The sequence below is a fragment of the Bos javanicus genome, chromosome 22, assembly GCF_032452875.1.
Source record: "Bos javanicus breed banteng chromosome 22, ARS-OSU_banteng_1.0, whole genome shotgun sequence".
NCBI lineage: Eukaryota > Metazoa > Chordata > Mammalia > Artiodactyla > Bovidae > Bos > Bos javanicus.
In genome coordinates, this window is record NC_083889.1 from 17,938,267 (window position 1) to 17,960,989 (window position 22,723).

General features: G+C 47.6%; 1 protein-coding gene across 1 annotated transcript in view; it reads right to left on the reverse strand.

Moving 5' to 3' along the window:
• LMCD1 (LIM and cysteine rich domains 1) overlaps window positions 1–22,723 on the reverse strand; it is a 57,035-nt gene that overhangs the window by 17,668 nt on the left and 16,644 nt on the right. Inside the window, exons 2-3 of the mRNA XM_061396346.1 lie at window positions 9,603–9,691; window positions 3,225–3,480 (exon numbers count right to left, since the gene is read on the reverse strand). Of these exons, the coding sequence (XP_061252330.1) occupies window positions 3,225–3,480; window positions 9,603–9,691 (345 nt within the window). The remainder of the gene's footprint in view (window positions 1–3,224; window positions 3,481–9,602; window positions 9,692–22,723) is intronic.

Consider the following 22,723-nt stretch of genomic DNA (forward strand, 5'->3'; position numbering starts at 1 on the left):
CCAATCTTTGGTGTAAGACTGGATGACTTTTCTGAATCATTTGGTGCTTTGCCCTCTGGTGGAGAATTCTTGGGGAAGAGGTTCCCAGAATCAGGCTTTACCAGGAGACAAATCAAAGATCAGAGAGAAAAGTGGAGGATAAAGGTGCTCTTTCCCAGGGTTGGGCAGGAGGAGACACACGGACTCTGAGGTCAGAAGGCCCAGTCCCGATTTTGCTTTTCCTGATCTTCTCCAGCTGTCAGACAAGGACAGTAAATGGGCTTCACATTCCATGCAAATCCTGGTCAGTCCTGGCAGCCTAGAGTGCGGTGTTGAGAAGGATGCTGAAGTCCAATAGGGCTCAGTGGGAAATGGATCAGTGGGAGGCTGAGCAGTGGTGTCTGCCCTGGGTTCAGGGGCAGACGATGCACACGAGACTGCCAGGCCTGCATGGACTCCCCCCCAGGCTCTGTTTGCTCCTCTGTAAAATGCGAGCAGTAATGCACCCCCTCCCCCAGATGGCTCAGATGGTAAGGAATCCGCCTGCCAATGCTGGAGACCCGGGTTCTTCTATCCAGAGGACCCTGGCGGGCCACAGTCCATGGGGTTGCAAAGAGTCAGACACAACTGAGCGACTAACACTTTCCGTGCATGTATAGCTCTTAGCATAGCGCCTGGCTCACAGTATGTACTCAATAAATACTAGCAATTAGGTTTATCATGACTTTAGTCTTTAAAAGCTCAAGCATTTCTCTGGTTTTTATTCTGGTTGGGAAGGGTGATAAAGAGCAAGATTCAGGCCATTTCCAAAATGTAATCTGTCCCGATCACTTGGTAATTTAAGGAAAAGTCGGAAGGGTGAGTGGGAGGAAAGTCATCCAATCTCAGAAATGTGACTTGCTCAGGCAGGCCAGACACAGGGCAGACAGAAGGGCCTTTATCCCGTGCGGTTTTATGAGCCGGCATTAATCACGGCCCGACGATGCCTTCCTCTGATTAGGCTGGGGCTGAAGCATTTGAGGTTTTCAGCAGCCAGTTCCTGTCGCCCACAGCCGGTTCTTTTATGAGCTTCTTGCTTTAGTTTCCACTAACATCTTGAAGACCCAGTGATGGTTCACCCAGGCCCAGGCGCTGGAGGCAGATCTGTTTTCAGAACCACCGGAACCCGGCACTGCTGTTGTTCAATGCCTCCCTCTGTGGCCCCCGACCTGCCCCTGCATACCCCCTCATGCTGGCAAAGGGCAGTGAACCATTCTGTGTCCCCTCACAGGTAAACTGACCCCTACCTCACCGGGTGGCTAAGCTCAGGCACCTCATGCATGCTGAAATGTTCTTTGAAAGTATGCTTCTCAAAAAGCAAAGCTTAAAAAAACAAAACAAAACTTTGTCTCTCTTTGCTTTATCTAGAAGGGATTTCTGCACCCCTCCTCCCTTAAACTACAGGCTTGAACCTTCTATGGTAAAGAATCAAGGTTTGTTTTGGGGTTCTGTTGGGTGGTTTGGATTGCAGGACAATCTGTGGGCTCACTGTGCCTGGTGAGATGGTTCTCAGGCCACGGGAGGCTGTGCACACAAGAGCTTTGTTTGGCCATCACGCACTTGGGTGTCAGTTGCCACAGAGGTTCCCGATATTTATTCTCAATTCCTGCGCTTCTGTTTGTGGGCCAGTCACAAGGGTTTTTACGGAGCAGGTCCAGCCCGCTCACTGACCACACGTGGTGGGTCACTGGCTGGGAGGTCACGTGGGCACAAACACTCATCAAGCCCGCTGCACACTCTGCACAGTGTGAGACGAAGGATGCACCATGCACAGGACACGTGTGCGCATGCTCTGGGTGATAATGAAGCACAGGATTGCATGAGGCAAGGACAGCTTGAAATAAGAGCTTCTAAGGATATACCTATGGCTGTTCATGTTGAGGTTTGACAGAAACAGCAAAATTCTGTAAAGCAATTATCCCTCAATAAAAAATAAATAAATAAAAGAGCTTCTAAGGAGACCATGGAGAATGGAGAGAGAAAAAATTCTAGTGGGATGAGTGACGTCAACTGTAGATGGGGTAGTGTGGTGAGGCCCGTCTGAGGCTTGATTGACAGAAGGACCCAGCTATACAGAGAGCCAGGAAAGGATGTTTCAAGTAGAGGAAACAGCATGTGCAAACCCTGAGGAGGGCAAGAGCCTAGAGTGGTCCAGGGCAGGAAGGCAGGAGGTCAGCGCACTGCCCGGTACTGAGTGAGGGTGCAAGGCAGGAGCTGCGGGAGGAGCCTGCAGGGCCAGGGCCGCACAGGACTGGAAAGGCACTTCTTTTCTCCCAGGAGGGATGGGATTCAATGGCAGGTCTGCATTGCTAACCTTGTAGGGCTTTTTAAAATCTCATTAACCTGTAGAAATCACCTAGGTCCTTGCTATTTCAGATGTGGTCTAGGAGCTGGCAGCCTCAGCATGACCTGGGAGCTTGGCACGCCATCCCTGAGCCTGCTGGATGTGTTTCTGCAAGCTCTCCAGATAGTTTCTGCACTTGTGGAAATTTGAGGGGCACTAGTCCACTGCTCTGGGTCTTGAAGGGGCCTGCATGGGATGCTACCTGGGGCTTCATTTAAATTCTCACGTCTGATGATTCTGACCCTGCTGTCTGGAGCTTCCCAACTTAATTGTCTGGGGTAAGGCTTGTTCACGGGGACCTTCCTTGGGTCCTTTTAGTTGGAAGCTGAAGGGGGGTGACTTGTGCAAATCACCTGCTCTCTCTAGGCTTTGTCCTTCTCTGGGTGCCATTTCCCCAGAGTTATGTAAAGTAAACTGGCATAACTCCCTTCTAAGCCCAGGAGTTAGGGAGAAGAGAGGAGGGTTCCTGTGTTCTCCCCTAGGCTTGCAAAAGGCACATCCCAGATCACTTTGAGGGAAAATGAACAACTTGCGGATGAAGAAAAGCACTCTGAGAATTCTGAAGGATAAAGCATCCTCTATTCAGAAGCAGAGAGCCCAAAGGGAACCATAAGCAGCTGTGTACTGCAGCTGGAATTCCCATGAACACCTCTACCCATTTCATGGATGAGGAAAAATGAGGCCCAGATAGTTTTCACTTCAAGATCCCAGAGGTAGGAGCAGCTATGAAACCATAGCTATTCCTACCATTCTTATAACCTTGCACCTGTGTTCCCTTGTCTTTGACATTCAGGAACCCATGGCATGACTCCTATTTACAAGAGAAGGGAAATAACCACTTGGTTGCAGGAAGCTGTCTTACCAGTTTCTGGGTGACTCCAGGGGGAGCCCACTCGTAGGTGATGGTGTCAAAGGTGGGATCTTTCCCTGTGGCAATGGGGTTGGTCATGATCATCCGGTTCCTCTTGTAAATCCGGATGCCGTCCCCGCCTTTCACCCGGGCTGTGAGTGTGGAATACTTGGAGTCCATCAGCAAGCGGCCAATTTTCCGATCGTCTTCCAGGTCAGAGCTCAAGCAGTGGTCCTCTTGGCTGCATTTGCATGACTTGCATATTTTCCTGAGGGGTGGGATGGGGACAAGTGAGATCAACCTCCAGAAAAGAGAGGCAGAGTCTCCTGCTGGCAGCATCTACGCTTTGGAAAGCAAGCACAAAGTTTAACTTTAGTAACTTGAAAAGGTTAGCAGCAGACAAATGGTAACTGGAGACCAAAAGGCCTTTGGAATCAGCACCTCAATCTGTCTCTGGGGAATTTGGTATGACTTTTGTTGGTAAAAAGAACAGCACAATTTTTCTCTTGAGAAATTTTCCACCACATTGGGGTGGCAAAGGCTGGTTCATCATTGGAGATGTTCTAGGTCAGGAATCTTCACAGCCTGTGGGCTGAACCTGGCCCACAACTTGCTTCTGTAAATAAAGTTTTATTGGAACACAGCCATGCCTATTCATTTACTGTGGTCTGTGGCTGCGTTTGGGTGGCAGCAGCAAGTGAGTAATTACAAAAGAGATCAGAGGCCTGCAGAGCCTAAAATATCTGCTATCTGGCTCTTTATTTTAAAAAGTCTGCTGATTCTTGCTGTAAAGAATTATTGAAATTGTCTCCCAAGATTCATGAGTCTCAGAGCTTCAGCAATTTGTAAACACTTTAGCACTCATCCTGAAGTTAAAATACAGCTGGAAGTTTTCTTCAAGAAACTGGTGGACAGGACTTGGGGGGAAAGAGGATGAGCTTAAACCCCTCGGGCTGGAGAGATTGACATCTATTGGCAAGGCTTCGTCTTGGGGTTGGAAGAAGAAAAGCGTCCTGGGGAGGCTTCATAGGCTGACTTGAAAGCCTGATGCTTCCCTCTGACAATTAAAAACAAAAGCAGTTGGCAGCTTTGTGTCATGCTGTTAAGGTTTAGCTATCCAGAATTCCCAGAGTGAGAGGAAAAGCGCTCCCCTCCCTTCCTGGCCCGGTCCCCTTAGGCAGGCTGCATCTCAGATGCCGGAACACACGCGATGTAGAGCTTGTTAGGTCAAGTGAGCTGCATCACAACCTCGGTGGGGCGGGGCGGGGCTCAGTGGGGAGATGTCAGGGCAGTTGCCTGAGCGCTTCACAGCCAGGCGTGCTCAGAGGAAGCCTCCCTTTCTCTTCGAAATGCAGGAGATTGATGTATTTAATCAGTTAGCACAAATTTTGATTGTGGGGCTCTGGGAAGCTTACCTTGATGCTCTACATCAGCATCTGACTGCAACCACGGTCAGAACTGTCCCCAGGGGGCATTTGGCAATATCTGGAGACACTTTTTTTTTTTTTTTTAATTATTGGAGTATAGTTAATTTACACTGTTGTGTTTCTGCTGTATGGCAAAGTGAATCAGTTATACATATGGATGGGCATATATCCACTCTTTTTTTTTTTTAAAGATTCTTTTAGATTCTTTTCTCATATAGGCCATTACAGAGTACTGAGTAGAGTTCCCTGTGCTATACAGCAGGTTCTTATTAGTTATTTATTTTATACATCATAGTGTGTATATATCAGTCCTAGTATCCCAATTTATCCCTCCCCCAACCTTATCCCCAGGTAATCATAGTTTATTTTCTACATCCGTGACTCTATTTGTGTTTTGTAAATAAGTTCATTTGTACCTTTTTCTTTAGGTTCCACATATAAGCAACATCATATGATATTTGCCTTTCTCTGTCTGGTTTACTTCATTCAGTACAACAATCTCTAGGTCCGTCCATGTTGCTGCAGATGGCATTATTTTGTTCTTTTTTATGGCTGAGCATGGAGACATTCTGGAGAAGGAAATGGTAACCCACTCCAGTGTTCTTGCCTGGAGAATCCTGTGGACAGAGGAGCCTGGCAGGCTACAGTCCATGGGGTTGGAAGAGTCAGACATGACTCAGCGACTAAACCATGGAGACATTTTTGATTGTCCCACTGGGGGGCTCTGGTGTCTGGGTTACTGCTAAACATCTTACAATACACAGGACAGCTCCCTCCACAGCAGACAACCATCCAGCCCCTACTGTTGGTAGTGCTGAGGTGGAGAACCCCTAGCCTGATATGAAGAGAAGGAGGCCCCATCGCAGCCTTCAAGGAGACTGCAGTGGGGATGGGAGAGAGAGAGAAGATCAGGTGGAAACTGTAACGTAAGGTAGAATCAGGTTGGGCCATGCAAGTTGCATACACTCTGAGGTGGTTCTGCTGCCTGGACCAGTTCCCTCAAGAAGTCAGGATGTGGCACATGGAAAAGTGCTCATCGGTGATGAGTTTGGAGGACAGTGGGCTATAGAAGGTTAAACACATTTCTTCAGTGCAAGGCTTGCTTCTTGTTTTTAATGCATGGTGTGCAGTGTGGTGTTCAGGAGAAGAGAAGGAAGCCTTTTAAGCATTATTTGGGGAGAAGCTTCCAGTTTGCATTCAGTGGGCTGCCATTTCAGTCAGTTCAGTTCAGTCACTCAGTCATGCCCGACTCTTTGCGACCCCATGGACTGTAGCATGCCAGGCTTCCCTGTTCATCACCAACTCCTGGACCTTGCTCAGACTTGTGTCCATCGAGTCAGTGATGCCATCCAACCATCTTATCCTCTGTCATCCCCTTCTCCTCCTGCCTTCAGTCTTTCCAGCATCAGGGTGTTTTCCAGTGACTCGACTCTTCACATCAGGTGGCCAAAGTACTGGAACTTCACCTTCAGCATCAGTCCTTCCAATGAATATTCAGGACTGTTTTCCTTTAGGATTGACTGGTTTGATTTCCTTGCAGTCCAAGGGACTCTCAAGAGTCTTCTCCAACACCACAGTTCAAAAGCAACACATCTTTGGCGCTCAGCTTTCTTTATGGTCCAATTCTCACATCCATACATGACTACAGAAAAAAACCATAGCTTTGACTATACAGACCTTTGTTAGCAAAGTAACGTCTCTGCTTTTTAATATGCTGTCTAGGTTTGTCATAGCTTTTCTTCCAAGGAGCCAGTGTCTTTTAATTTCATGGCAGCAATCACCATCTGCAGTGATTTTGGAGCCCAAGAAAATAAAATCTGTCACTCTTTCCATTGTTTCCCCATCTATTTGCCATGAAGTGATAGGACCAGATGCCATGATCTTAGTTTTTTGAATGTTGAGTTTTAAGCCAGCTTTTTCACTGTCCTCTTTCACTTTTATCAAGAGGCTCTTTAGTTCCTCTTCACTTTAAAGTGGTGTTATTTGCATATCTGAGGTTATTGATATTTCTCCTGGGAATCTTGATTCCAGCTTGTGCTTCATCCAGCCCGGGATTTTGCATGTCATTTGGGACATGTTAAAATCGACACGCTCAATGATAACTTTAGGGAAATAATCTCTAAAGATAAATTAGCACCCTAAAGATGGTAGGTAGCAAATGCAAGAAGGCTTTTCTTTTCATTCTTATGAGAAGGGGTTTCTTGTTTTATGTAATTGGAACATTTTATTCATGACCAATGGGCTTCCCAGGTGGCTCAGTGGTAAAGAATCCACCTGCCAATGCAAGTGATGCAGGAGATGTGGGTTAGATGCCTGAGTCAGGAAAATCCCCTGGAGAAGGAAATGGCAACCCACGCCAGTGTTCCTGCCTGGGAAATCCCATGGGCAGAGGAGCCTGGCGGGCTACAGTCCACGGAGCCATGAAGACTCGAGCATGACGAGCGACTGAGCATACATGCACATGCATGACCAATGGTGTTCTCTGTGAGCCACGCATGGCAGAGACTCCTTCTTTAAGGAGACTGGTGAGGGCACTTTTGGTTTATGGGGGTGAGGCGGCAGCAGAGCTGGAAGTGGAGAGAAGAGGAAGAGGAAGGAAAGGAAGGGAAGCCCAGAGTTCCATGGGGTCCTCTGACATCCGCAAAGCTTCCGTACTTGAATCTGGGGGAGGAAGCTGCCCTTTGGCAGTTTTGGTTCATGTAGATGCTCAGGATGCTATGAGAGGTGTTGGGATGCAGAATACTTTGAAACAGAAAATGCTGAGAAATATGAGATGTCCTTTGATTGTGTCAACATTATTTCTCCTTTATTTGTGCTGTTTTTGTTGCCAGACTCATTTCTGGGACTTTATAGATGAGGAACACACCTCCTCGGTCCCATTCCTGCTCTTTCCAGGCACCCAGATTGCAGAGGACATACACACATCTAGAGAGATCCTCGGTAGTGCCACAATGGCCATTTCTTCAGGCTGTCCCAGGCAACTCGAAATTGTGGAAGAGGCATGACATTGGGATATAATCTCAGCCTGAACACAAGCCTACCACAGGCTCCTGTCAAGTTTCTTATCTGTAATATCAGGCTTTGTCTACCTCAGGGGTTGGCAAAGTATAGCCCACTGGGCAAATTCAGTCCATCACCTCCTTCCATATGGCCTATGAACAGTTTTTATACAGTTGAAAAAGATTTGGAAGAAGGTGATTACTTGGGGACACATGAACATGGTGAGAAAGTTGAATTTCAGTGGCCCTCAATAAAGATTTACTGGAACACAATGACATTCATTCATGACAGATTGTCTCCAGGGCCAAGTCAAATAGTTGTCATGGGAGGCCATGTGGCTTGTGTCCTGGACAGGCAGGACCTACAGGCTGAAGTCTGTATTTCTCAATTAAAGTTCACTTGATGTTCTGGGAACCGGTAGGATGATGAGAAAATGTCAGGATGGAAACGATGATGAGAGGCTTCCGCTCCCAGCCAAGAGGAACAGTGTACAGAACTGCCCTCCTGCTATAAACAACTAGGAAACCAGAGAGAATACACCGAACACCCATTCTCAGAGGCCCGGGAACAGGCAGCGTGGGCCTGTGCACCTTGAGAGAAGGGAGCATTGGGGCACTGACTCCACGTGTACATTTAGGGAACATGATCCCCTGGGCCCAAGAACTCTGAAAGGGAGGCACCATCTCTTGACTTCAGGGAGAACTGATGAAGAGCCAGCCTCATCCTCTGACACCCTGATGGCAGCGTCAGGACTGGCACGGTGAGACGATGGGCAGGCAGATCCTCTTCAAGGCCAGAAAGAGCTCACATGGCCAAAACAGATGTGTGGGGAGAGGACGTCCTAGCTGTGGGGGGGAATTGGTGCAGGGGATGGGAGTTGGGATTGGATGACCTTGACGGTCCCTGGCATCTGGAAGCCCATATGAGCTCCTCTGAAGTGGGGAGTGTCTGGGAGTAGAGTCAGGAACAATCTTGGACATCAGGACTCTGTGCAGAATGGCTGGCAGCATGGCATGGGGCTTTACTCACAGACCTGAGTTTGAAGTCTGCTCCACAGTTGCCAGGCTCTCGTTACCCACCCTCAGTTTCCTGATCTGTAAAATGGACATACTAACACCTCCTGCTCAGGGTTACTTCAACATTCAAGTAGAAGAGATTTAGCTCTGCTCAGTGTATAATTTTGTTACTGCCATCTCATGGTGGAAATCAACTTCTCTGAGACAAACACCTCCTGAGATGGGTTCCCTCTCTGAGTGCCCAAGGCCACCCTCTGGCAGTGGAGACAAAACCTCCTTTTAAGTTGTCATGCCCTACAGAGCTTAGCCTCTCTCCCCCAGGGCTAGGGGGATGGCCCCCTCAGACTGTGCCCTGCATACCTCCAGGGGTGCCAGCTACACAGATGCTGATGTGAACAGTGCCTGAGGCTTGTGTAGAATGGCAGCAATACCTCTTGTTGTGAAAAAAAAAAAAAAGATGAAACAAAACAAAAGAACAATCCGCGAATCCAAGTCCAAGCCAGATATCACCGCCCTCCCGCGTGGACGTGAAACCAGGCCCTGGCTTTCAAGTGCTGCTGACACAGGGACTTTTATTTTGGTCCCTGGGGCACTTTGAGATCAGAATCCTGGGGGGCTGATGGTGCAGGAGGGGAGGATGAAGCCCACACACCAAACCCCAGGACAGACTGGTCTACCCAGCCTGGACCAGGCAGCAGCTAACAACTGCCCACCGCTTCCCCAAGCATCCTCGCCTCCACCTGGAAATGGTTTATAAAGCCTGAACTCCTTCTTCGTCTTGGCTCCTCAAGGGCTTTTCTGTCATTTCTGAATTAGGCCAAGCAAGAATGCGTTCACTCCCGAGCCAGTCAGCCAACAACCCATGCACCCTAAGCAGTCCCAGGGTTCCCAGAAAGGACAGCCAAGAAATGAAGGCAGGCAGAGCCTTTCCTGACAAACTCCGTTACCTCCATGAATGTGGCTCGAAGCCCGAACACGTCCCCTTGCATCTCAGACAAGGCACACCTCTTGCTGACTGCTGCTGGCCCAGCGACATCTGGAAAAGGAGACAGAAAAGAGGGTGTTTTCCTTCCAAACGTCTTGGACCGGAGATGCTTGACCTCTAAAGACTTGGCATGCTGGTAAAGCAATTGTGTGGGGTTCAAAGGGCTCGAGATGAATAAGCCATGGCTTTACTGTTTACCAGGAACAGAGGAGACCAGCCGGGAAAGTGGCCACAGGGTAGGCAGGTGTGGAAGGGTGGAGTCCTTCCCATAAAAATGCACTGGGGGTTCATCGGCTTCTTTCTCCCACCCTCACCCACTCCCCTGATCCACTTGTCACTGGAATGGAATCTTCCAGTGAGTGTTTCTTCTCTCTCATTTATTTGTGATTTATTGATAGGGTGTGATTAAACCAAAGCTACAGGCACAAACAAATGTTCAAGCTGCCAAATGTTTATAGCTCAAAGCATAACTTAAATATTTTGCTAAATCATGGACAGTCAGAAGCATTTGAAATCTGGTTATCCTTTGGAAAGGGAACAAAGTGGGAGACAGGTTTTATTGTTCATTATCAGCCAAAGGTAACCAAAGTGCATTGACTGCTATTGGCTGATGCATTTCGACTCCAAAATGGGATCTTGCATCACCAGAAGCTTGCAGGAAATGCCCCACCTCTGAGGGTCTTAGTCCTTTTGAATCAGAATCTGTATTGGAAGGAAATTTCCAGGAGGTTCACAGGAGGTGAAACTTGGAGAAGCAGTGGGTTAGCAAATGGATCTGCCAGCTGAGAAACTGACTTGATTCTGTGCTGGGGATGGGGACTGCCTTGGGGGTGGGTACCATGTGTACTAGGATTTTATAGAAGCATAGCTCCATCAACCAGTGAGATAAAGGGATAAGCTGCTCATTCCACAAACTGTTGACTCACTGAAGCATTTATTTAGCATCTGCTATGTGCCAGGCACAGGGATACATTGTGAGACTTGTGGTGCCCTGGAGGAACACACAGTCTAGTGGGAAGAAACACACACTTCCTGGAAGGGGTAAGTCTGAGGTAAGGGCAGCTGTCTATTGTGTGGTAGAAACACATGGACTTTGGAGCCTGAGAGACCTGGATTTCAAACTCAGGTTCATGATTTAGCAGCTGTGTGACTTTGGACAAACTAAGCCTCAGTTTCCTTACCTGTCAAATGGGTACAGAGATAATGCATGTGATGTCCACAAACACCTTAGGCACTACAGATGGTAGCTGCTATTATTTTGCACATAGACTTCAGGAGCGCAGAGGAAGGTTAACCTGAGTGGGAAATCAGGGAGGCTTCTCGGAGGAGGTGGCTCAGAATTGAGGTTGTGCAATGTATGCAGGCAGGAGAAAGAAGAGAACTCCTAGCAGAAGGAGGAGGTGTGAAAGGGCAGAAGGGTACAAAAGGGCTGGATGGTAGGGTGTCACAGTCTGAGCATGCTCTTTAGGGCATGATGCCTCTACCCTCTCTGCTTCTAAGTGGGAAAAAGACAAGCTGTGAGGCTACCATCATTGCTAGTGTTGGAATTCAAAGACGGACATGGAAAGAAACAGTTACTCTTCACATTATTTCTCTGCTCCCCCACCAGTTCGTCTCATGATAATACCCAGCTCCATGCCACCTGCTTGGTGACTTGACACACCACGTCTTCACACGCTATGCTGTTCTAACAGATCTTCACAACTTGGGGAGGAAGAGTCATGTGGCGTGTATTTGGAGGGTTGCATGCTCATGTCTGTGCCTATTTGGTGTTAGATTCATGTTAAAATGGAAAACCAAGACGATGCTCACGGCCATCTCATTGTCTGAGCCAGGGTACTTTGATTCATGGGTGGAACTTTGCTCCCTAAAGCTGCTGGCATAGAAAACCTTGCCTCTCATTTCTGACCCATTGGATTCTACTAGTTGAAATACAGTGGTCCCCTTACACTTAATATTTAAGTCATTCGAAGTTTTGGGCAGAGGTAAACAATTTCTGGATCAGGCTTCATCACTGGATGGTTTCAGATCGACCCCCAAGGCAACAAAGCCTGAAACAGGAGAGCTCTGTGGGAGTGTTTCCTCTCTGGTGAATTACCCTGCCCGCTTGAGCACTGCTGTTATTCTGGCTGGTTTAACAGCCATCCTACAAGGGGATTAGTCCTAATGCTTGGCCAGGAGAGCTAACTGCTGGCTCAGGGTCTGGTTTAGAAACAGTGGTGTAAGGCAGCTCAGTGCAGCCGGGTTCTGGCCTGCAGGGCAAGGGGCTGGCCCTCTGGTGCCAACTCTGACATTTATTAGCTGTGCAGCTAGAGGCGACTTATTCCCTGCCCAGCCCACATTAGTCCTCTGTGAGATGAGAAAACTGGCCTGGATCGGAGTGGCCTGTATCCTGTTCTGTGGAACCCTCATTGTGTGGGATGTTAGAGAGGGGCTTATGGCTGGAGGCAAAAAGGATTAAAAAATCAAACAAAAATGGCGGACGCTGGATGGACAGTGGTGTCCAGCACCTTTGAGGAGCAAGGCTACAACATGTCTCTACAACAGAGACATGAAGAGAGATGAAGAGAAGGCAGCTGTTTCAAGTCAGGAGGTCCAGGCTTTGGGGTCAGAGGGCTGGTTTTGATCCCAGTTCTGTCCCTTTCTTCTGCTGGACTTGGGCCAGTGACTGCATTGCGGAGTCTGCTTCTTTGTCTGTGTCACGGGGACAGTAAGAACCCCCCAGGTGTGTGGAGTCACTGAGAGGGTTAAATGGGCTGTGCACTCAAGGGCTTAACACGCACTTATTATACTCTGAATGTTTGCTGTTGTCAGTACACCTTGTATAAATGTTCTCTGAATCAGACATTCTCAAAAAATTTTTTTACCTGCTTCAGAGTTCTCGGGAACTTTAGAGGAACTACTTTTTAAACTGCACACCTCATCTAGTTTCTTTTTCTCAAATTAATTTTTATTGGAGTATTGTTGCCTTTTTTTTTTTTTTTTTGCCTCGCTGTGTAGCATGTGGCATCTCGGTTCCCCAACCAGGGATCGAACCCACACCCCTGGTATTGGAAGTGTGGAGTCTTAACCACTGGATCGCCAGGGAAGCCCCCACCCCATACACTTTCTTACTCCCTCCTTTGTTTCATGATTATAAACGTTGCCTCTCTGATGGTGCAGAAAGCAGGGTTGGCCTGCGTCTCCGTCCTGCTAGTGAGATGGTTTCTATGGCAACAGAAATCCGTGGGTGAGAAAAATAAATGGCCTTGCAAGGAAGAAACCAATTTGGGCCATTGGACCACACTCACTGCCAGTTTCCTGGCTGCCTGTTCCACACAACGAGCAGTCATTTGTCCAGGGCAGGCATGCCATCCAGCCAGGGGCCAGACAGATCCAGCTCACCCCCAACACAGAAAATGATTCTCCTGTTTGTTGACATGGGGGACAAACATCAACCAGAACAAGTGTTTCAAATGAGACATTCTGGTTTGTAAACAGTAGGTTTCTCTGATGTGGATGCAGTTGCAGATGAAAGATGGCAAAGTGGCTCACAGTAGCTGAGAAGAGAAGAGCTTGAAAGGAGCCACCACTTAAAAAAATGGGTTCTTGGAATGCGGCCTTCTTTCTGTCCTTTTTCCGGAGCAGGGGATAAAGTGTCTGGACAATTTTCTTTGGCTCAGGATAGCAGGATGTGGTTCACCTGATGCTGTGCCACTGAATCGTGTCGGGAACTTAAAAGGACTGGGATGAGACCAGGAGGCCTCTGGGATGTAAAGGGTGGGGGCCGCGGGTACCTCCCTCCCTCCCTCCTTTACCTTTAGTGAAGCCCAAGGGAAGTCTGAAAAGAGACAAATGCCACTGAGAGCAATGCGGGGCTGAGATGAGAGTGCTCTGAGAAGGCCAAGTGGGAGACGGAGTTTCGGGACGAGCGCCAGGCTCAGAAGTAGGAAGCAGGATTCTCCTCCTAGCCCAGCTTCTCTCTCTCCTTGTGGAACTAACTCAGTTTTCTCCTCTGGAAATGGGTTTTCCTTGACCTTTTTGCCCCAACAGGGCCACTATAAGCATCACGTAAGTGAAGTGAAATAAGTATTTACCGAAATTGTTGGAAAAAAAAAGAAACCCAAAACTTGGATGTAAGGCAGAAACGGGGGTGGCACAGCCTTCATGTCACATGTGGCAGCGTGACGGTGTTCCCCACTCCATCCCGTCCCTGCGAGGGTCTGGGGAAGTTCCCTCTGTGCTCTTCTTACGCTTGGCCAAGTTCCATGTTAACTTGTGGATTTTTGTCCAGTAGTGACACCCATGCAGATAGTTTTTGTCATTTTGAAAAAGACAACCCCAAAGGTTATGGTTCATTGTCATGTAGGATATCAACTAGTTCTACACCTATCAATCTTGTCCTGACATTAAATTGCTCATGAACCCCGAGCTCCTCAAATGCTTTTTGGACGGCTCTAAATATCTTACTGGTTCCTTCCCTATATCATGAGTTGAGTATAATCTTTGCTAAGTTTCATTTTATAGTTGCACAAGAATGCTGACCTTACCTTTTTGAAAACTATGTCTTAACACGATCACGTGCCCTCCTGACTATCTGTGGGCTTGCTCTTTGAGCAGGGATGTTCTGAACTGGTACTAAATTCTATTCCAAAGCAACTCCTCTGACTTGTCTTTTACAGGTAAGCTCTATAAGCATACCTGTGTTGTTATAAAACATTACTGGTCAACGTGCTTTGTGACTTAAAAACATCCCTTTCCCCCAGGGTCCCAGGACCCAGGAGAGGAGGTGGAGAGAGGATGGAGATGAGTGGGGAAAAGGTGAAGTTATGAGAAGGTCCAGAGACTGAGATCATAAACAGAAACATGATCAGAGAGTTACTCCAGTACCCTCAACAACCCCCAAATAAAAGTAGCTCGACAGTCCACAGAGTGATTTCCCTATGAAACCACTGTCTTCCTCAATAATGATGACAGCCCTGTGGGGGACAGTCATATTCCCAGTCATCAGGTGATGGTAGGGCCGTGAGTCTGAGAGGAGAAGCACCGTGCCCATTCAGAATGCCCCTCTGGGGAAGGGTGTCCTTAGTTGATCTTTATTTGTATTACAACTTTAAGCTAAACTGTTTTATTTTTCCGGGACTCCCCTTGTGGTCCAGTGGTTAAGACTCTGTGCTTCCAATGCAGGGGATGTGGGTTTGATCCCTGGTTGGGGAACTAAGATCTCACATGCCATGTGGCATGGCCAAAAAAAAAAAAAAGAAAAAAAAGATATATACCTTAAAAAAAAGCTGTTTTATATTTCCTAATGAGTATGATTATAGCTAGCATTTATTGAGTATACCTTATGTGGGGGCATATGCCAAGTATTTGCATAATATTTAATTTAAGCTTCTTGATGAACCCACAGGAGGCACTTTGAGTAACCTTGTTTTCAGGTGAGGAAACAAGCTAAGAGAGGTTTCGCCTCCCCTTCAAAATCCAACAGTCAGTAAGTGGTGGAGCTTGGACATGAAGCCAGGCAGGTCTGACTTCTTGACTATGCTCTCATCTCATGTTCTATGGCACAGGCACAGCACTTTACAGGTTACAAAGTGTATTCACATCCCTTCTCTCACTTGGTTTTCACAACCAGCCTATGATGTCAAGATTTAGCATTTGGCTCATGAGCAAAACAAGCTCCCAGAACTGTTAGGATACACCACTCAGAGCATGATCCACACTCATGTCTTTGGATTCAGATCCTGCGGCTTCCAACCACACCAGGTGTCTCCAGACCCCAGACAGCCTCCCGCGAGTCTCGCCTTGACTCAGGGCCTTGGACTATGTGGGTCCAGAGAGGTGGACAGCATTTCTGTAGGGGTGGGATGTCCTGGAAGGGTTGGGGCGGGGGGTGGTAGGACAAGGTCATGATCACCCTGGTCCCAGGATTTCTACCAGCCAACCTTGTTCTGCGAAATAAAGTGTAGATGCTCAGGGTATCAGACAGGCTTCAGTGGAAGAGGTGGCAGCCAGAGGAGAAACTGGATGAGAACCATGGGCAGTGCCTGTGTGAGTGAAGCACTGGGCACTGGCTTCCCCCAGTTTATCTGCCCTGTCCTGGAAGCCTGAAATGACTACAGGTCACAAATGGATAGGACCAGGCCAGGGAGCTGGTGCTTATGCTGTGACTCTAGTTTACATTTCAATTTAACCCATACACTCTAGGCAGTGTCAAGAAACTATCTCTAGGTATTCTGGGGCCCTTACACTGACTGGTAATAACTCACACACATGAGCTGAAGCTCCAATACTTTGGCCACCTGCTGTGAAGAGCCGACTCATTGGAAAAGACCCTGATGCTGGGAGAGATTGAGGGCAGGAGGACAAGGGGACAAAAGAGGGTGAGATGGTTGGATGCATCACTGACTCAATGGACATGAGTTTGAACAAACTCTGGGTGAAAGTGAAGGACAGGGAAGCCTTGTGTGCTGCAGCCCATGGAGGTCCCAAAAAGTTGGACATGACTTAGTGACTGAACGACGACACTGACTTCTGTAATAACTCACCTGACTACACTGCTACAATTACAAGTGCAGTCAACGCCAGGAAGGAGGAAAGGCATGTGCCACAAGATTGTACTCGAGGAAGACGATTTGGCTTTGTCTCGTGGACCAGCGCTTCTCAAGTTACCCGACTCTCTGATTAGCACAAAGATCCCCTGAGATCTGGCCAGTGTGCAGATTCTTGTCTAGCAGATCTGGAGTGAGCCTGATATTCCATGGTACTCCCAACCTCCCAGAGGAGGCCAGTGCTGCTGGTCTGGGGGCCACACTTTGAGTAGCCAGGGGCCACATCAGTGGTTCCCAAACCTGAGTGCATATTACAATCACCTAGTAATGAAATGAAAGTGTTAGTTGCTCAGTTGTGTCTGATTCTTTGTGACCCCTTGGACTGTAGCCCACCAGGCTCCTCTGTCCATGGGATTTTCCAGGCAAGAATATTGGAGTGGGTTGCCATTTCCTCTTCCAGTGGATCTTCCCAGCCCAGGGATCAAATCCGTGTCTCCTGCACCATGGATTCTTTCCATCTGAGCCACCAAGGAAGCCCCTAGAATCACCTAGAGATCTTTTCAAACTTCTGAAGCCTAGGCTGAATCCCAGAGCAACTTAGCTCCAATCTTGGGGGATGGGCCACAAGCTGTAGACATTTTGGAGGGTTCCCCAGGGGATTTTAACATGAAGACAAGTTGGGAACAACCGGGCCTCAGGACTGGGCCCTTGGCCATTCCAACTTGGACTTGAAGGCTCTCAGCTCCTTGGCTTAATGTATTCTTATCCTGTACTCCCCTTGCAGACCACCACTCCTCCAGGGTGAGGTTTTACGGGCTGCCTGACTTTTGTTGTCCCTTCATTTTGGTCCCATCTGCCCCGGTACAGGCCTGCCTCACAGACTCCTGTGCCAAAAGTGGTAACATTCTTAACAGCCAGACAGAAGGGAAACCACACCCTTCCTCTTCCTTTAAATTTCACTGGCGGCCCAACGCCCCTCAGGGGCTCTTAGGGATCCTGAGACCCTCTGCCAGGCCTGAGGTCAGGGGTGGTCCTCCCCTTACCCCACCCTGGGGCCAAAGCGGGGAGCGGGTGACGGTGCCAGATGGAGGAGCCCAGCCTGGCTGTGGCTTCAGATCTTGGCCATGAGAACCCTGTTTCCCCAAATAGGAGAGGAAAGGCAGGGCATGTGGAGCCCAGACCCTGGCAGGGTCTTTTATCCCCTCCTCCGCCTTGGTAGCAGCAGAGAGTGTGCAGAACCAAGTGCTGGCAGCCGCTCCCTTTTCCAAATTTCCATCCTGTGCCGTCCCACCCATACTCTCTACGATGACGTGTGTATCAACCGTGGAGACAACTTTGGATAAAGTGCCTTCTAAAACCACAGAAAGTCCCCCCAGGCTAAAGCAACATCCTTGTCTACGTTAGAGGTCATATCTCGGGGCAGAGATGTTCTCCAGGGGGATGTGTGTATTGAAATCTACTGTTTCTCCCCCACATTTGCTCCTTGAGAATTTCTCTTCCTCTGGACAAGCACAAATGTGAAGAAATCTCTTGAGTTTAGACCCTCTTTTCCTAAATTGTGTAATGAGGCTAAAAATGTACAGACTAAACAAATTGAAATGAGCCCTACTGATCTAGTGCTTAGAATTCTGTGCATGGAAAACTTTTTTCTTTCTGATTATAAAGAGCAATCCTATTTAAAGTGACAGTAAAGGGAAGCATTGGGTGGGTGACGAGCTGATTGCAGAAGTGGCTGAGTAGTTTGCATTCTGGGGTAAGACTCAATTATTTTTCCTATTACATATGTGTGTTGAAATTGATTCCTTGGACTGGCTGTGGTTGGGAGAGTTCGTCTGATGGCTTTAGTTTAGGATGTTAGGAGTGTCTGGCGTCCCAAAGATAGTTTTACAGATGCCCCTAAAGAGTACTTTTCACTCTCTATGAGAAATGGTGTTTCATTTGGGTTTTGTCCATTCAGATAGTTTGTATGGGTTCAGCTCTAGGAGAATTTGGGTTTGGGGCAAAATATACCATGTTGTCCTTTATTGTCCTCTTTTTAAAAAAGCTGAATATAGTTCCCTGTGCTATACAGAAGTACCTTGTTGTTATCTGTTTTATAAACAGTAGTTTTTATCTGCTGGAACAAAACTCCTAATTTATCCCCCTCCCCTTTCCCCTTTGGTAACGGTCAGTTTGTTTTCTATATGTGTGAGTCTGTTTCTGTTTTATAAATAAGTTCACTTGCATCATTTTTAGATTGCCTATATAAGTGATATCACGTCTTTCTGATTTGCTTCACTTAGTATGATCATCTCTAGGTCCATTCACATTGTTGCAAATGACATTATTTCCTTCTTTTTTATGGCTGAGTAATATTCCATCACATACATGTGCCACATCTTCCTTATCCATTCATCTGTCAGTGGACACTTAGGTTGCTTCCATGTCCTGGCTGTTGTAACCAGTGCTCTGTAAACATCGGGGTCCATGTATCTTTCTGCATTAGAGTTTTCTGTGGATATATGCTCTGGAACTGTCCTTTCTCTCTCAATACATCATGTTTAACAGGTAAAATTAAGTTTAACTCGGGGTGGCCAGGAAGGAGAATTGAATTCACAGATGCTCCAGAGCTGCAGTCCCCAACCTTCCTGGCACCAGGGACCAGTTCTGTGGAAGACAGTCTTTCCACAGACCAGGGGAGTGGGGGGCTTGGTTAGGGGATCATTTAAGTGCATTACACTTACTGTGCACTTTGTTTCTTGTCTAATGCTGCTGCTGATCTGACAGGAGGTACCGGTCTGAGGCCTGGAGGTTGGGGACCCCTGCTCTAAAGTACGTGAAAGGTAGGCAGAAAGCCTGGTGGGTCCAGACCCTTTGTGGGGTGAAGGGGCCTGTCGCTTCTGCGTCTCCCCCATAAGCTGTCCTTGAAGTGCATCCCAGTCATCTGTTCAGGCTCCTCGATGAGCTAGAAAGTTCTAGAAACCACCGTCCATTTCCTCCTATCGCTTCCTCAGGGAGGTTCTTGATTTTCCTAGACTGGGTCCTCCCTCCTGCCCCCCTTAAGTTCCTAACCACCATACATAACCCTTTATGGCACATTTTTAATAGTTGTAATAACTTATATGGTTCTGTTCCCCTCCAGGGGAAGACATGATTTGAGATTCCCAAGGTTTACATCACGTGTGAACAAGGGTTAATCTGTCTAGGAAAACCAAGTCGGAAAGCAAATCCATATGTGGCCAGGGAAATATAAAATGAAAGCCTTCTCTGTTTAAGGCCCAGCCTTTGCCTCCCCTGCCCCAACCCTTGTCAGACAAGCCTCATTGATTTGAGGTTGGTTCCAGAAAAGCAGGAATGCCCAGACCGCCTGCCTTTGGGGCGGCTGGTTCTATTGATGATACGGCAGCCGCCCCGCCGCCCCTGCACCCCAGCTGACCCCATGCTTAATCGGCTGCATCCTGGAGCTTTCCCCTGATTGAAAATGTCTTATTGCCATCACGGTGGAGAAGGAAATGGCAACCCACTCCAGTATCCTTGCCTGGAAAATTCCACCAACAGAGGAGTCTGGCAGGCCACAGTCCACGGGGTCGCAGAGTTGGACACAACTGAGCGACTGAGCACGCACGCACACATTGCCACCGTGGGTGCCTGGTATCTGGCCTGCTCGGCCGAGTCTGTGTGTAACGTCTGCCTGTCCCACATCATCACTTGGCAGCACAGAGTGGACACCAAGTGCTCGGACAGCCATGGTGGCGGATTATCTACCCCTTTTTTCTTTTCCTTCTTTCTGTCTGCCTTTTCTATACATTGACTCTTTTGTATTTTTAGCACTTTCGTCAAAAAAGAAGCTGAGAGGCCACAAGACTGAAATTAGGACATTTTTTTCCCAAGGGTTGGCAGCTCATGGAAGGGCCTGACAGGAGGGCCGTTTGGATGGAATGGCTGAAGCAGTGCTAAGAAGCAATTGGCGTGGCCGGGCTCCTCTCCAAGCTGGTACTGCCAGAGCCCTGGTAAGGGGGCAGCTTCGAAATACTTGAAGAGTATCTTTTACCTTTCAAAGGAGATGGAGCTTGGGGTCATTTTGAGAAAAAGGAGTACTCACTGGGGCAAAAAGTCCCATCTCCTAAACTGAACCACCGATGGCTAGGTAGCTGGATCTACTTAATGGCTACAGAAAACCTAGGGCATTGTCAGCCCCCACCCAGGATTCTGACTCCTTTGTTTAACATTCCGTTGGCAGAGAGACAATGATGACGATCGGGGAGGAAAGCAAACCAGCCTCTTGGGCGGCCAGCTTTTTGTCGATAGCTGACGTTGTATCCAACGCAGGTCCACAAGTCTTTGTATTAGGTCGGCCAAAAAGTTCATTTGGGTTTTTCCATCTGTAGCATCTTATGGAAAAAGCTGAATGAACTTTTTGGCCAACCCAGTATGAGGCACCCAGCTGGACTCAAGTGATAGGTGTTTGTTTTGGACTGAATTCTTATTTCCCCTTGACACTGGCTCGCTTCGCACCAACTGCAGAACCTGCCTGGGAGACCGTGAAGAGCGCACCGCAAAGCACAGAGAGGTCAAACCAGCCCGGGGGCACAGCCCTTCTCTCCTGTTTTTGAGAATCACCCACTTTTAGAAAAGCCTGCCCATCATCTGAGCAGCTTGCTCGCCTGCTTAATCAGTGTGTGTGGAGGGGAGAGGTTCCTCCTGCCTTCCTGCTCTGCCACCCCCAGACTTTTATGGATCTTCTGAGACACTCAGGTTCCCAGAACATGGGCACCATTTCATCCACTGTGAAAGGGATTTCCACAGGGCAGGAGCTGACCTGGCATTTCTTTTCCAACTAAGTGTTTCCAGAAGCTCCAACAATTTTTTTTTTTTCCCCTTGCAGTTGTCTTTTTTTCCTTCTTGGAAAGGCCCTGCCTGCTTTGGGGGAGATGGAAGTAAAGCCACCAGTCTCGCTCAGAGCCAGGAGTTATCCAGTCCTCCTGGGAATCTTATCTAGAGGTTTACCAAGTAGCTTGTGGAGTCAAAATCAAAGAAAATGAAGTCCCTGAATGAGTATTTACCCCCCTACCAACTCCCCTCTTCTAAAGGAGAACAAGCCTGGTGTCCTGAGGTTACACTTGGAAGTAAAGATCTCATTGGTTACATGGTTCTTAGGTTTGGACCCTTAAAAGACTCCTTCTCAAGTATAAAACTGTAAGCTTGAGGCTGGCAATGTTTACTTATTATCTCTCCTCCGTTTTACTAAAGCACTCCTCACTTTAGAGGCCTGGTGTCTTAAGAACAGATTCCAGGACTTCCCTGGCAGTCCAGTGGTTAAGACTCCATGCTTCCAGTGCAGGGGGCATGGGTTTGATCCCTGGCGGGGGAACTAACTTCACTTATGCTGCTTGGGCAGCCAAAAATAAATCAAAAAGAACAGCCTTCTATAAGGATGTAACTTGGGGTGTGTGATTGTGTGCATCTGAATCCTGAAATGGCAGCATCACTGAGCTTTTCAAGGATAATACACTTTTATTGGAGTTCATTTTGGAAATGTGTGTATGTGGTGGTGGGGACTTAGCAACTCATATTGGAGAATTTTTTTTATCTTGCCTATCTGAATCTTAATATCTTGAAAGGAAATACGTGGTGTAAAGGTATAGCCCTGCTATTAAAAGTCTGAAGGCTTTACTTATATAAGTGATTCCTGCCGGGAATCTCTCGGTTAATGTATAAGACAAGGGAAGCATTGAGATACAAACGTTTCCTTCAGCCAACACTGGGGCCTTGATGGAAAAAAGCACTTGTGTTTTAGGGTGGTGTCTTTCACAGGACATTTTCTTGGTTTAAAACAAGATCCTTCTTATAAACGACTTCCCTCTCCTGTCTTTATTGCTATCATATGTTTCTAAAACTAACATTCAATGCACTTTCAAATATTTCATCCTTTCCTTGATTTTCCAACCCTGCATAATGCACTCGTTGTCCATACTCTGTAGAGTTGAATGCAGCATTTAAGAAAACCTGAGGCAAGAAAATCACAGATTCTGAGAAAGGAAAACACCATAAAGGGGAGGTAGGCCAAGTTTTTCATGTTTATGAAACAGAAATTAGCAGATGTCATTCATTTTGCAAGTCATTCACTTTCCAGGTCCCACCTTTGAAGCTCATGGAACAGAATGAAAATGTAGGATTAGAGATACAGAAACCAAGTGCCCTGCCAGCAAATTATCTCTGGAGTAAATTTAGAATTACTCATGTAACTGTATGCCCTAGAAAAGATGCTAAATTCCTCTATACCTCTAAACCAGCCCATAGGCACTTCCCTCTGCTTGGACCATCTTCCTTCTCTCCTCCCTTCACCTAACAAACTTCTACTTGTCTGGCAGGTATTTAGGGTCTTAGAAAAGCCTGCATCTTGCACTTCTTTGTTGTATCTATTGTGATTATCATTATTTAATCATGGTATACCCATGATTATATACACTCTGATGTCATTTTTTCCTGCTGGGCTGTCAGTTCTCTGGGGGCAAGGTCCCTGTGTGTCTAGTTCATGCTCCATCACCAGTGCCTACGGTAGTGCCTTGCGCCT